The sequence below is a fragment of the Gymnoscopelus braueri genome, assembly GCF_963280865.1.
Source record: "Gymnoscopelus braueri genome assembly, chromosome: 1".
Taxonomy (NCBI): domain Eukaryota; kingdom Metazoa; phylum Chordata; class Actinopteri; order Myctophiformes; family Myctophidae; genus Gymnoscopelus; species Gymnoscopelus braueri.
The window spans coordinates 57,896,244-57,912,503 of NC_137603.1; the positions used below are offsets into that span (position 1 = coordinate 57,896,244).

General features: G+C 43.4%; 1 protein-coding gene across 1 annotated transcript in view; it reads right to left on the reverse strand.

Moving 5' to 3' along the window:
• LOC308083061 (aminopeptidase N-like) overlaps positions 1-16,260 on the reverse strand; it is a 47,693-nt gene that overhangs the window by 15,994 nt on the left and 15,439 nt on the right. The window contains exons 3-7 of the mRNA XM_080425189.1: positions 10,377-11,311; positions 9,584-9,726; positions 3,506-3,645; positions 2,539-2,665; positions 1,894-2,048 (exon numbers count right to left, since the gene is read on the reverse strand). Coding sequence (XP_080281315.1) covers positions 1,894-2,048; positions 2,539-2,665; positions 3,506-3,645; positions 9,584-9,726; positions 10,377-10,999 — 1,188 coding nt within the window. The 5' untranslated portion in view covers positions 11,000-11,311. The remainder of the gene's footprint in view (positions 1-1,893; positions 2,049-2,538; positions 2,666-3,505; positions 3,646-9,583; positions 9,727-10,376; positions 11,312-16,260) is intronic.

Below are 16,260 nucleotides of genomic sequence, written 5' to 3' on the forward strand. Positions count from 1 at the left end.
TGCGTCATTCAGTAGTTCCCGGACCCTCATGCAGCCTGAAGGAATGTTAAAGAAGCTTTGTTTCCAATTAGCACAATCCCAGACAATGGGCAAAGTTTCATTTCAGTTCTTTTGTTGTGCAATTTCCTGAGAAAAGCTAAAAAATGAATCCTGCACAGTGTCTTCACGCAAAAAAAATAATAATCTCCACATTAATGGTAAAAAAAAAAATCCTAACTCCACTTGAGCGGTATTTGGGTGAGTAATGATAATATAAGGACACATTTAAGTATCTGACAATGTCACCATACCAACTTTGATGAGGCAGTGTTTTGTTTTGTTTTTTTAATTTCCTGAAAAGTTAATATTTTGGACATAGCTGGTTTCTGCCCGACAGCAGACATATAAAGATGAAGGTCCGAGTGACCGAAACGTTTCTGCATTAAAACATTTTGTTGTAAGTGAAGACAGTGTGCGGTATTCTTGCTTTTGACTGCCTACTCCTACACACCTGTCCCTTTAAGTATAGGTTAGACTCGATCTCCAGGCTTTTATTGTTTAGTTTTGCTAAAAAATAAAAGCCTGGCCCAGCCCGTCGGTGTACTCGGTATGAGGAAGTGTTTCACTTCCCAACCAACCAGAGTGCAGTGGGCGTCGCTCGTAATGTTGTGTTAACGGGGCGGGGGTTGACGGACAGATCGGTGAACCAATGGGATCAGGCGCAGTCTCTCGCCGGCTCTATACACCCGCCCCTCTATACACGAAATCAGGAGCGTTGGGGCAGTCTAAGTATAGGTGTGTAAAAAGACTATTTTACTGAGTAATGCAATTTCCCCAAATAAATGTGACTTTTAAAGGGCAAGACCACTTTGGTAGAGGTGTGGGTTGTGTAGTTACCTTGCTATGATGTAACTCCAAAGAAATCCACAAGAAATAAAAAATAATTGCTCCATTGATTAGAAATTGATAATTCAAAATATGCTCCTCATTGACTTACATTGTACGGTAAAACAGCTCTCAAAGTCACTCTTTTAGCACATAAACAAACACAAACAAAGCTGATTCAGACAATATACAATAGAACACAAAACCCAGTACTGTTTGTTTTTTTTAACTTAACTTAATGTTGATTTTGCTATATTTATTAAGAAGAAAACCCGGACTGGATCCACGGATCCGGATCTTCAAATAATAAAATCAGTAGGAAGTTGTAATTTAAAAAAAATAAAAAACAGTACTGGGTTTGGTGATGTTCTATGTTGTCTGAATCAGCTTTCTTTGCGTTCGTTTATGTGCTAAAAGAGTGACTTTGAGAGGTGTTTCACCGTACAATGTAAGTCAATGAGGAGCATATTTTGAATTATCAATTTCTAGTCAATGGAGCAATTATTTTAGATTTCTTACATCATGGCAAGGTAACTACACAACCCAAACCTCTACCAAAGTGGTCTTTCCCTTTAAGGACCACTGTGTTGGGGGAGTGATGACAGTTCATGGCTCAGAGCTATTGACTATATACATTTACAGCATCACTGCATCGGAAAACCAGCAGAGACAGAACAGACTATATAGTACATGGTATGATGTGTGCTTTCCAATAGAGAAAAATATATATATGCATTTGTTGACAATATATATGTTGGAAAATATATCGTTGCTGTCGGGCAGAATCTCCATATTCTATTTTTTTGTGTTTTTGCGTAAATTAACGCCGTTCTTGATCATACTTCAGCGCCACTCTAAAGTATCAAAAGTAGCAGATCTACAAGCTCGAAACGTAGCCCGACAGAGACGATAGATTCTGTGGACAAAATATAATGTAAAAAGGTAGATGATGATGTCAGCACCTGAGAATCTGCCATAAAACACAATTAAACAAGCAAAAACAAATCTTTAAAAAGAAGCGTGGCCTACCATATGAGCGAGTTCATGTGCGACCACAGTGATGACTCTCTCCTTGTTCCCAGTGGAGGACTTGATGGGGTCGTACAGCAGGGCTGTCTCTCTATAGGTCACCAGACCCCAGTTCTCCATCGCCCCAGCGTTGAAGTCTGGGAGAGCTATCTGATCTGGAGAAGAGAGATTAGAACATTACAACTGAATTATATACAAGGAATTTGACTTCGATCGCTGTCTGTGTTCCCTCAATAACACAATAAAAAAAAGGAAAACTGAAATATCTTGACTTTCAGGTAAAAATCTGTGTCAGGTCCTCTGTCTAGGTGAGACATGACCTTTGACACGATCTAAATGTCTCAATAGAAGAGCAGAGAGACAAAATACAACCATCCCAATTGTATAAGTTATATCAATATGGTGTCAAGACTTTACACCTGTAAACTTGTGATGTTACAATAAACCAGAAGTTGGAGTTGGAAGTTGGTAATACTTCATGTATATTCACTGGCTTTGGCAGCACATTTCATGCCAGTAACAGCTGTTGAATTGAACTGAATAGAGCAAGGTATTGCATGCTAAAAACAAACTTTATGGTAGTCTACTATAAGGAATTAAAAGGTGTCTATAAGACATGTGTTATGTGGTGTTGTGACAGCCTACCTGATTTGGAGAGTGGGTAAGGTACATTGTAGTAACTCTCATAGAATTTCAAAATGGGTCCAGTGACATTGAGAGCATAGCTCCCCTGTCCCTCGTCAATAGCCTTCCTACGAGCCCAGATCCTGACCTGTAAAGAATTATTTAGACATTTTATCAGCCAATAATGGAACCAAAGCGAGGCTATCCTCCTATAATTTGCCAATGCTCTGTAGTAGTAGGTAGGGTGGTGAGACCATCGCCATGGTTACGGGGCTGCCCAGCTGTGGGATGGCCCCGCGAGCTATGGGACGAACTGCCTCCCGGGTTGCCAGATCATGTGCACATATCCCCCCACGGATGTGTCGACCGGGTTGGACTAGTATTGACTAATTGTGATTTTGTATTCTTTTACTTGTATAGACATTTGATCGTGGTCATTGTTTTGTTGTGAAGAACATTCAGTTTGCCTGAATCTAAGTTATGTCAAACAAAAGTTTGACATAACTTAGATCAGGGTTCTTCAACGTTTTTCAGGCCAAGGGCCCCTTAGCTAAGGGAGAGATGAAGCAGGGACCCCCACTACTACATATTGTATACAATTATGTTTCAGATTAAACTTTCATAGATTTCATAGATAGATTCATAGACTTATTTGACAGCACTATCATCTGTGGTGGACATTAACCACTCAAAGCCTCAATAGTCAATACTAAGTAAACTTGACCGTTGGCTCTGTACTTGGTCTGCTCTTTTTCCCCTCTAAACCAAATCTCTTTGCAAGAAATAGCCGATCTGCTATTTTCGGCTAATGTTCCCCGAATAGGGATGCTAAAGTAAAAAAAAGAAAAAGTTGCAATCACACAATGATTCGTAGACCCCCCTGTAGTAACTCTGAGGACCACCTAGGGGGTCCTGGACTCCCTGTTGAAGTCCTATGACTTAGATGCATACATGTACATGACCCCTATAAAAAGGCTTCACATCTTACCGTCACGTCATTGTCACGCACGGATCCAATGTAACTAAAGTCACAAACAATGAACGCCAGGAGGTATGTGGACATTTTCTTTGTGGGTTCGAATGTGGTCACGGTGACAGCAACGCCATCGATGACCTTGTCGACAGTGTCTACATCAATAGAGACATAAAGACAGACAGACAGACAGACAGAGAGACAAAAGTGGGATCAGTGAGAGAGAGAGACGGTCATGAGAAGGCTGGATTCATATTCATTGTCTGCAACTATTACCAACTATTATTTGAATATTTAATTATATTGTATACTATATTTAATAAATACCCATTTAAATATTTTCGGAAATCTCTATGGGAAAAATTAATGGGCTTTCTATCGGTGGAACCACAAAATGGCCACCACTGCTATGCTCTATTAACACAAATGTCTTTGACTGACTGACGGAGTCACTGATAAAGGAAACTAAATTTAAGGAAAGGTCGCCAACGTCATTTTCTCGAGACTGTCCACCATTTGCTGTCTGGCAACCAAATCTTGCTATACCTCCGAGCCAGAAACAACACCTGCTGCTGATTAGATGCCTCAATAAAATGCCTCAATAAAATCGAAAAGCAAGTGATTAGAAAACAACCTGTGATATGTCTTCTATAATATACCTGAGCCGATTACAAAGGTCACAATCGTTCAGAAATAGTGTTTGTTCATAAGCTGTCCAGCCGGGTCTCATAGACCCCACTGTTATTTCACCGAACTTCCGGTGTGAGTTTAACACCCGTAAAGCGTCACGGCGCATACCCTGTGTCCAGCGCATCCTTTTCTTATTAAATGTAGTTTCCTTGGTCATTGAGTGATGTGAAGTTACACCATTGGTCAGCCAGGTGGCCTAACAATACAGGGCCCACAGCCCTCTAGGCTAATAACTGATACCGGTGGTTGTGCTACTTGGTCGCGTGCTCAAACGTTGTAGACGTTTGAGCACGCCCCCCAATTAGCAAAGAGCGGAAATCTTGACTATTCTTGGATGACATAAAGTTGTGACTTTATGTAACAACTTTACTTGGCTTTTTTTCTACTTATAATTACGTACCACCACTTACTAGTAAATCTAGGTATAGCCTACGACGGTATGAAACTGTCACCTGGGTTTCTTTCAAAGTTGGATATAGTGACTCACTGGCACATACTACCACTACATTAGACGTGCAGCAGGAGTATTAATTAACAGCAGCAACGCTCACTGCAGGGCGAAATGATTCAAGCAGTGACACCTGGCCTCAGTCAAACTAATTAGACTCAGAGCTATGAATCACAAAGCCCTCTTGTGTCACTAATACTACACACGTATTGTGCTTCGAGCTAATGACACACACAGAGAGAGCCTCTGTCATTACAAGTTTTCTATCTTACGTAGGGTGGGTGAGGGCTCATTTAAGCAGTCACACCTGGCCTAACTAATTAACGTGACAAGTCATGACATAGGCCCCTGCTCTGTCATTGTGTGGAGGAGATGGCTGATTTTGTACTGCAGTAGGTGTGTGAGCTGTGCAGTCACACCTAGCTTCTTTGAGTCTATAATTAGTTTGACTCTTGCCAGGTGTGAATACTCATCAGCCATCAACCATCCTACACCCACACATTCAACCTCATTAATTAATTCATTAATCACTGAGCATGCATATTATGATATCACCTTAAAAGTGTATTTAAGAACGTTTCCACAAGAAATGTTATTTTCTCATCTGAATGTGTTCTTTGGCAGGCTATAATTAAAATGTATGTGTGTTCGGCCGGGAAGGTATTAAGCTGGCATGGTTTCTACTGGGAATTGTCCAATTTGTATAAAATGTCTTGATGACAAACATCAGGCATCTAATTATTATTATAACATATTAACATAACAGGATACTGATGGTGGAAAGCTACTGTACACACCTCAGAAAGTATGACATAAAAATGTAATATATTGTAGAACACATTCATGCTAAAGTCCTAAACCTGAAATAAGTAGCCTACGAATGTTACCCATGTTTTTTTTATGCTGTGCACGAATACTATGACAGCCTTCATGCCTTCACTGTTGGGAACATGCACGCACACACAAAAGTGACCCGACCTGCACAAAGTCGCATTTTGACCAATACGTAAAGTACCACAACCTAAAATATGTTTGACACTCTTGCTCTACAGAGATAACATAAAAAACCTGAAAAAAGGCTTCTCGTCTCCGTCTCAAATTAAAAGCTCTCCAGTGTTTCACACTCTGTCCAGCCATATGCTACTGTAGGTTTTGGGCAAGTCTTTTAACTATTAACTATTAACTATTAATTATTTAACTGCACCTGGTTGTACAATCTCTCATGTCACACTTTTTGAGCTACTTTTTATCTAGTGTTTTTGACCAATATGTGCACGCACACGCACACACACACACGCACGCACGCACGCACGCACGCACGCACGCACACACACACACACACACACACACACACACACACACACACACACACACACACACACACACACACACACACACACAGTGTATTTTGTATGTGCGGACCCCTTTGAAAACGAGATGGTTCATCTCAAGGGGAGGGGTTATTCCTAATAAAGAATTTCAGACCACACACACACACACGCACACACACACACACACACACACACACACACACACACACACACACTTGTACGTTCTAAGAGTAAGAGTTATGGGGGTCCTTCAATTTAAAAAGAACCACTGTGCTACACTAAGGGCCCGTACACATTGCAGGAGATTGGGTCCGATATTGCTGTCGCCGACATTTTTTGGCGCTCGGCGACAAAACCTCCCGATCTGACGCAGATCGGCCTTTGATCTGCGAGATAATGCTCGCTCTGTGTGAAAGGTTCCGCGAGACGATGTGGCCGCGATTATCCGCTCTGCGACGGCTTTCCGACCGTTTTCAGATAACTACCATGTTAGATATTCAGCTCTGTCCCAGACAGGAGATCGGACAGTATCATACATTATGAAAGGGTCTGCGAGAAGATCCACGCTACAGCCAATGAGAGCACATTACAGCCACCGTGGCCAGGGGAGCGTCGCTGGATCTGACCACAACAAACAGTCCCTACCGCAATATTACCGTCCAGTCCTGTATTAAGTTAACATTATAAAACAAAATGAGAGAGTGGGCGAGCCTGGTGGGCTGTTTATTTTAGAGGAATTGTACAGAGAGAGAGAGAGAGAGAGAGAGAGACAGACAGAGAGTGGGAGCAAGAGCGAGCTCTGTGTGTGTGTGTGTGTGTGCGTGTGCAGCATGTGCACGCTGTTATGAACAGCGTTGCCAGATGTTGCGAGAGAAATAAGCAACCAGGTCTATGAAAACAAGCCCAAGAAAATGCCACTTGAGCACTTTAAACCTATTTACAAATACATTGGATATTTGAAAATAGCCGATCTACAAGCTCACAACGCGTCGCAAATAAAAATCTTGAGAAAATTGTGGAATATTTTCCAAATCCACACAAATCTTGTATGGGGATCTATGATGGCACAACATATTTACAGAAGGGGGGTCTGTGGACAAATACATATTATGTGTTGTTAAAACCACTGGTTTAAACAACATTAGGAAACAAGGCCAAATAAGCAACTACACAAATAAGCCCAAAAAATGCACCCCGCAACAACCAATATTTACAAGCAACTCTACAGAAAAACAAGCCCAAAGTCGCTTATAATAAGCGGACATGGCAACGCTGTCACTGACGGCTACTGCGCACTTTACGTGCGAGAGAGAGAGGGAGAGAGAGAGAGAGAGAAAGAGCGAGAGAGGGGGGAGAGGGAGAGGGAGAGAGGCATATCACGGGATACGTCGATTAAAATGAATTGGAATAAACTCAAATGTATGTATTGGGTCTGACTCTGGAGATAGCATTCTAGTGAACTATCCTACAGTGTGTCAGCCCTTGTCGGGGATCAATCCTGTTGTTAAGACCACAACGATATTATGACAGCCGATTTCAAGAAATAAACTCCTGCAGTGTGTAATGCTTAACGATCAGATGACCCCCCGACCACTTAAAGCTCTTGCAGTCTGTACCTGCCTTAAATGGAACAGAGCCTTCATTAGTGTCATTGGTAACACCTGTGAAGGAAGTTAGAGGAGAGGATTAGATGCGAGTCCGGAGGAATCAAGCCGGCTGGACTGACAGCCACATTCCAATTCTTGCTCACTCACTCAATCACTCGCTACTCCTGCATGTCATGTTGTATATTAGATGCGAGCTGTATTTCTCTTATGAGGTGTTTGACATGAATTCTCCCACACAATGCACAACAAACAGCACGATTGTATAAATAAAGATGAACTCATTATTGAATTTGTTACTTCAGTAGCTTTGATCACTGACATCACTGTTTCTGAATGATATATATACATGTACCTCAGTGTCTCTGCACGTTATGTTTACACTTTACTATATGAGCACGCAGAACAAAGTTTCGCCGTCTCTAAAACATCCCTTTGAAGTCTAAGACACAGCAACTGCTTTGCTTTTTTTTAGACCCCATCTCCCCAGACATGGTTTCCCTCCCATAGCCCAAGGAGACGGTCCATCCAATAACAGAACAGATTGTCAACACTTCCGGCGAGAGGATGAGAACCATAGATATAGAATATACCTCATTGGCCTCTGCAGTTCATTGGAACGACCTACGTATCGCAATACCTTGTATTGCTTCCGCCCTCCCTCGGGAAGTTTCCGCGCGTGTCACAGAAGGGGATGTTCGGTAGGCCTCTGATTGGCCTACCGAACGTCCCCTTCTGTGACGCAAGCAGAAACTTCCCGAGGGAGGGCGGAAGCTGGTGCGCGCCCGAGATACAGACGCCTCAGAGCCGGAGGAGGCGTCTACCTTTGTATGTCTATGATGAGAACAGGCTGAAGCCTACACTCGCTGTTTGATGCTCCAAGCAGCTTGGAGAGCTCACTCGTTCTCCGGTCTCGCCTCCTCCAAAAGCAAATGTCAAATTGGGACAAAACTATTTCCAGGTTAAGCTGGAGGACCGAGTGTGGAGTGAGCAGAGATTCTGGTATTGGAATTGGGCTAATGAAAAACACCCCTTCCCTCTAGGGAAAAGTAGAGAAAGTAGAGTGACGTTTAAGACTCTTGTTTGTGTTCAAAGCCCGTAACGGTCTTGTACCTCCCTATATTGCGGAACTCATAGACCAATCTCACAGTACCAGGTCACTCAGATGATCTGACAGTCAGCTGTACAGGAAGACTCCACGGTCTAGCACAGTAAGAACGGGCGACCGTGCCTTTGTTGTGTTGGCACCTAAGTTGTGGAACAAACTCCCTATGAGGATCAAAGCTGCCCCCAGCTTTTGGGACTTTAAAAAACATGCTTAAGACCCGACTTTGCACTGTAGAGGACTCCAAGGTTCACTTGTTGTTTTGTGTGTGTGTGTGTGTGTGTGTGTGTGTGTGTGTGTGTGTGTGTGTGTGTGTGTGTGTGTGTGTGTGTGTGTGTGTGTGTGTGTGTGTGTGTGTTGCGGAACTCATAGACCAATCTCACAGTACCAGGTCACTCAGATGATCTGACAGTCAGCTGTACAGGAAGACTCCACGGTCTAGCACAGTAAGAACGGGCGACCGTGCCTTTGTTGTGTTGGCACCTAAGTTGTGGAACAAACACCCTATGAGGATCAAAGCTGCCCCCAGCTTTTGGGACTTTAAAAAACATGCTTAAGACCCGACTCTGCACTGTAGAGGACTCCAAGGTTCACTTGTTGTTTTGTGTGTGTGTGTGTGTGTGTGTGTGTGTGTGTGTGTGTGTGTGTGTGTGTGTGTGTGTGTGTGCGTGTGTGCGTGTGCGTGTGCGTGCGTGTGCGTGCGCGTGCGTGCGTGTGCGTGCGTTTAGCCACTACTCCCTCCTGTTGTGACTGACTGACAGTGTGACTGAGTCTTCTTTGTCTTGTCCTATGTTTTTCTCTTGCCTACGTCTTTTCTCTATCTTCGGACTGAGCCCCGGGCCAGTGTAATAACTGGATGGGGGGGAACACTACAAATCCCGAACCTGTGAACCTATAAGGCACTGAGGAACCAACCTATGTCCATGCTGTTGGAGAGAGCCACAGTACCACGGTCGTGAATGAGGACCACGTTAAACACAGCTTTCATGGCCGGCTCATCAAAGCAGGGGAAGGCCTTCCTGGCATATGTTGCCTGCATCTGAGAAGTGGCGACAACTCTGAAGAAAAAAACAAAACCATTTTGAACCAGTTAGATAACATATAGTGTCACCCATTGTTCTTTAGTTGTTTTTTTTCAGAACACAAAACAAACCATAACAACAAAATATGTCAACAAATAACACAACAAATGACCCTCCAGAAAAACGCGGGCTAAAATCCTTGATTATGCGGGCTAAAATCTTAGATTTTGCGATGAAATATGCAGGGTTTTTATGTGATTTTATGCGGTGAAATTCCGTGAAGGTGAAGATGCGGAAAGTTGCGTTGTATGCGTATGTATGCGTTGCGATGCGCATATTATGCGATGCTATGCGATGCGATGCATATATTATGTGATGCTATGGGATGCGATGAGCATATTATGCGATGCGATGCGCATATAATGCGATGCGATGTGATGCAGCCTTTTTGAAAATAAATTACCCCTGCATAACTATGCGCCATTTTGCTGATTATGCGGTAAATTATGCGATCGCATAATCATGTTTTTCTGGAGGGTCTAAACAAAGCAAAAATACAACAACAACATAATAATAAAAAAGGAGATGGAACTAAACTAAATGCAACAAGATCATGGGTCACATCATGGATCACAGTAACTGTGTCATTATGTCAAGCCGTTTCTGGTCACCATCCCAGTACTTACTTCTTAACGCCGTCCTCCACGTACTCACTCCTGTAGAACCCTGCCAGGTCGTCGGCCAACTCTCCCCTGAACTCCGTGTGGAGAACGTACGACCTCCCGGCCCGCAGCCCGCCGTCCAGCTGGATCACCAGGTACTCCGTCTTCGCCACCAGCCAGGACCTCAGGATGATCGGCGCCGAGGTTCCGTTGACGCCGGTCAGCCTCGCCGGGAGTCCCTGGAAGTCCGTGAGGTTGAGCTTGTTGGAGTGGATGAGGATGAGGTCGGTCTCTCTCAGGCAGGTGAAGAGCACCGTGGAGCGGCCGCTGAAGACGTACATGCCCTCGGGGTCGGGCTCCAGGCGAGGCCACAGGGTCACGTTGTAGGAGACTGGAGACAGGGCGATCGGAAGTCGGTACAGCTCCCAGGGTTCCTTGGGGCCGGAGGAGGCGGTGGAGGCAGCGGACGCGGTTGAAGTGGTGGCTGTAGGAACGCTGTTGCCCCCTACCGCTGCTTCAAGCGCTGCGTTCCTGCCTCTCTCTCGGTCGTAGACCGCCGACAGCGCCATGATCACGACCACGGCAATGGCCGCCAACAGCAGTAGTGCCATTGCCATGCTTTTGCTGACATAGTACCCCATCCCCATGGCAGCTAGAGGAGAAGGTTAGTGCCGAAAGCTGAAGAAGGGACTGCAGGACAGCCAAGATACTGATGGTCTCTTCTCTCTCTCTCTCTCTCTCTCCTCAGTTAATTGGTGAGTTATTATTTAAGACTGGGTGAGAAGTCTACTCTGTGTTTTTTTGTTGTTATTTTAGACTTTTAGAACGCTGAGAGGGAGACCCTAGAGGGGAGGGACTGCTGGCATTTGATCCTCGGGTTCAGCTAAGCAGAAATTAGTTTCTGGAGGCGTATTGATGATGGCTGAGCTTGCATGGCAGACCATCGTTTCCCATGATACCTGGGAACAGATGGAAAGAGAGGAGACTTCAGTCAGCCGGAGAAACCCGGAACCTTTCATCTACTTCAGTGTAAAGAAAGCAACAATCCTTTATGTTTCCGTAAGCAGAACAGAATAAAATGCATGACTACACTCACATGTGGATACAAGTGCATCTGAGGTGGATAATTGCTGTCGGGCAGAAACCTTGTATCTCCATATTTCATTTTTTTTTCGTAAATGAATGCCCTACTTGTCCACCTGATCAATGCATTGAATGGGACATTATCACCTATTATTAGACCATTGAATGGGCGAAGTAGGCGACATACTGACCTACCCGCGATTTATCAGACCATTCATTGGGTGTTATCAAGACATACTGACCTACCAACGGAGATGACTTAAATAGTTCAGTTTCGGTTTTGGTTTTGGTTTCGGACCATGACGGAGGCGCGCAGTCTCAGGCGAACTGGAACCCCGTGAAGGACCACTGAGGGAGCTAAAGCGACCGAGTTGCCGTCCTGAACGGTGTGACATTCGCCTGAGCCTACTACTCAGCGCCGTTGGAGTTAGGTACCGATAGGCACAGAATCGTAAATCTTGTTGTGGGGACTGCTCCGCCTCCAAGTAGGTCAGTAGCTCCTGATTACACCCAATGAATGGTCTGACAAATCGCGGGTAGGTCCGTATAGCGCCTACTCGTCGCCTACTCGCCCATTCAATGGTCTGATAAAACGTTCAACATTCAATGCATTGATAGCATTCGAAGCCGGTGACTTGTCATACTTTAGTGTCACACAAAAGTAGCAAAAATTGCTGATCTACAAGCTCACATGTGACGCGTTGTGAGCTTGTAGATGTGCTATTTTTGAATTGTTTTAAGTGAAAAAGACAGACAGTTTCAGAGCAGACGTGCGTAAGCGAAAAACAGTATGAGATTAATCTAGGAGAGATATACCCGCACACACTGTCACTTGCACGTTCAAGAGAAGTTTTATTGATGCAACAACAACGTTTCGGTCGCGTAGACCATCCTCAGGCATGATTCAATTAGGCTGACAACATCACTAAATACATTTCAGACAGGTATAGACATCCAATCAGAAACCACTATGTGATAATCAAAATAGGAAACAGCTTGTGCTGACAATGGTCACGTGACCTTAAAGGACAGGTACATACACAAGTGCCTCTGATATCCTAATGCAGTGATTCTCAAAGTGGGGTCCAGGGACTCTCAGGGTTCTTTGAAGGGGTTCTAAATGGACCCTTACAAGTCTGTAACTCTGACAGTGTACAAATGGAACCAAATGGACCTGTTAGGGTCCACGGGTCCATTTGGTTCCATTTGTACACTGTCAGAGTTAAGGGGAGTCCTTGAAATTCAAAGGTTTGAGAACCACTGTCCTAATGCATCATTGAAAATACAAAATAACAATAATGTAGGGGGGGGGGGGATTCATGCCACATAAATACAAGAAAGTGAACAATACAATACAAATACAAATACAATTGTTAAGAGACAACCGTCACTATGTCTGTCCTACTCCCAATGTTTGTCAGAGTGGAAAATACAATTAAAAGCACTGAATTAATTTGGTACTAACACGCACAGAATAGGCCAAGAAGGAGAAAAACATGGAAGGACACATTTTTCTTTGGAATGTCAATTATAGCATTCCATTCAGTAATAATTCATTGTTGAGCCCTTTCGGGTGGTCAGAGAGTTTGTCATGAATAGTTTTAAGTGAAAGTGAAAAGTAACAGTTTTGGACATATGGTTTCCACTTGCAGTACATGTGCCTACTGAATTTGGTACATCCAAGTGAAATCGTAATGAGGAGCTTACTTTTTGACATTTTTAGGGGGCACTATCAAGTAATTTTTCCACACCCATGTCAAGAAAACCCATACAATATTTGTTTTCACCACTTCTGATTTGTGTGAAAAAGTTTCACACCTTTTCAAGCGCCTTTAGCCCCACAAAAATACAACTAATTTTGCAAATAATAATTCCTTACATTACAATAGGGCTTTGCAACGTTGGTGCTGCTCGCTTCGGGCCCTAAAGATGCCAGTGACAGCTCTTTGGCAAGCAGAGAAGAGGGACGAAACCAACTTTTAGGTTTGTTTGAAATGCTGATAGAAGCTCACATGCTCACAGAAGAGCGTTGATCAATGATGCTAGTGAGTCACCTGGAATAAACTCTATAACGGAGTCTATAAGTCAAGTATCTTAGAGATATCAGTATTTATTAACTTTATTTCAAGTGAATTTCCCTCTGCCTGTATAAAGGTAGATAGGATGTACTGGAATATGTGAATCATATCTACAGTGATAAAACTTTAAAGCGGAATCAATAAAGCTACGTCAATGAATTTTATAGTTGGTAATCCACAGTGCATGTACAGTAATGAGAAGACGGAGAGGCAACAGATTTATTGTTTTAAATGTCACACTTCCCTATCAAGTACTACTGATAAAAAATGAATCAGCTGCTTGGAAATAAGCACTTTACAATGACTGGAGTTATCACAATGAGAAAACATGAGATAAGAGGAATGTATTTCACCATTCGTGATCTTATTTACATGCTATAACCAACACCTACTGTCTACAACAACCTGTATAAGGCTATAGACTACTGTAGGCCTACCTGGCAACCTAGGTCCCTGCTGCAGGTAACTACCTATAGGGGTCTTCAACGTTTTTCAGGCCCAGGACCCCTTAGCTGAGAAACAGATGAAGCAGGGACCCCCACTTCATATTGGATTCATGTTAAATGTGTGTTTTCAGACATTTAACGACTTAAACCCTCAATACTTAGTAAACTTGACCTTTGGCTCTGTACTGGGTCTGCTCTTTTTTCCCTGTACACCAAACCTCCTCGCTGAAAATAGCCAATCTACAAGCTCACAACGTGTCTGCGACGCGTTGTGAGCTTGTAGATCTGCTCTTTTCGGCTAATGTTCCCCCCAGAATAGGGATGCGAGGGTTCAAGTGGTTAATGTAAAAATAAGAAAATAAAGTCCCTATCACACAAAGATTTGGCGGCCCCCCTGCAGTATCTCTGAGGACCCCCTAGGGGTCATGGACCCCCTGTTGAAATCCCCTTACCTAGAATATGCCATATCCTATCAAGAAGATACTGTACCATCTAGTATGTAGGAGCCTGGGGGTGTTTCAAACTACTTCTATGACATCTGCTGTAGATATAAATACATAGATACATGGAATAAGTGTTTACTGTCACGGGGCAGCCGTGCACTGTACACACAATCAAGGACCTTGCACATACAGTACACCACCAGCTGAGTCAAATGACTAATTGCAATTGTGTTGCATGTTTCATATATTTGTACAAATGACATTTTTAAGTAACACACAAGGACTGAAAGGGGTTTTAACATGTTTGTTCATTGTCACTGTGTGAAGTAAATTGAATCGTTTGATGGTCACCTGTCTCTCCTCTGCAGTTCTGGCAATCCTGTTGATTGGAAGGGGCCAAGCACTGAAGAGGAGGAGGGGTGTTTGTTAATATGTTTGTATTATGGCTTTGTCTTATTTTTTACTTTGTGAATTGGCGCCGGGGAAACAGTTGACTTTATGAATAATAATAATGTGTGTAAGATAACTCTTGGGCCTTAGTTAGCCAGGTTTGAGTTAATTGGTTACCACTTACTGATTTAAGAGGCATCTCAGATGTAGCTGAGTAGAAGTAAAAGTATAGGCAATGGGAAATACTCCAGTAAAGTAAAAAAAAATCCTCCAAAGTGTAGTTAAGTACAGTACATCCAACCTGTTTAAGAGGCAGGCATGCTACAGGTGAAGGGGTTCAGTTGGCTTGAGGCTAGTTAAGGGTCAACAGCAAGGGGAGAGCTTGCCAGGACCTTCATGGAAGGTGTAGCCTGTTAGAAGTTTCTTGAGTTCCTGATTTGTTGCTTCACTTAAATGTAGCTTTCAAGTGGTTATTTTATTCCCTATGTCCTATTTTGTAACTTCATTTTTGGACAGTGTTATTTTTTGTATTTGTCACCATGCACTGCCTGATGAATTTTGAGGTAATAAAATACCCAAACATGTACTTGCTTGGGTATTTTCTACTCTTTGGAGCCTTGTGCCGTCGGCTAGCCTTTCCACATTTACACTGAACCATTGGCATGCTGAATAGATACTAAAACTGTAATTTTTTACATGTTGTAATACGTTGTTGTGAATCGACGAGAGAGAGAGAGAGAGAGAGAGAGAGAGAGAGAGAGAGAGAGAGAGAGAGAGAGAGAGAGAGAGAGAGAGAGAGAGAGATCTCTGGTGTGCAGTAACACCCAGCTCAGAGTCCAGTTAGTTTGGACTCCAGCCAAGTGTGAGGAGTGCTTAAAGAGCAAATTAGCAAATTCCACGGCTCGCCCACCCACACACATGGTCACCTAAGGGGGCGGGCGCAGTCTCTCCACGTGAACATCAGATCTCACAAATGTCCTATGATCAATAAAAAAATTAAAACGTTCTGGAGTGTTAGGAAGTCCAAAAAGGTATCCTATGATCAGTGTTGTTTGTTACTGTATCTTGCTAGATTCTAGCAGCTAGAGTGTATTGACTTCTGGGACCTCCAAAACCCACATGGAGATATGTCACCTTTTCGTATCGGGGTCGGTCATCCCTATGCTCTATGTTCCCCACTTACCTTAGGGTTAGGTAAGCGGGGAACATAGAACCCAGGGAACATAGATCACACTCGGAGCCTCAACAGAGGTGAAACAAAACGTACAAGCTACTAGGCTTGATGTGACTCTACAAAACAGTTAATTGCCAAATACTGTGTGTGTAATGTGAATGTAATTGTGGTGAAGAAAGGCAATGATAGCAAGAGAAGCTGTTTCCCTAACAACAACTACACAATGCTGTCTCAGGCCTCCCTCACACAGTTAAAACAAGTGTTTTGTGGCTGCCTTATGCCTTACGTGAGGCA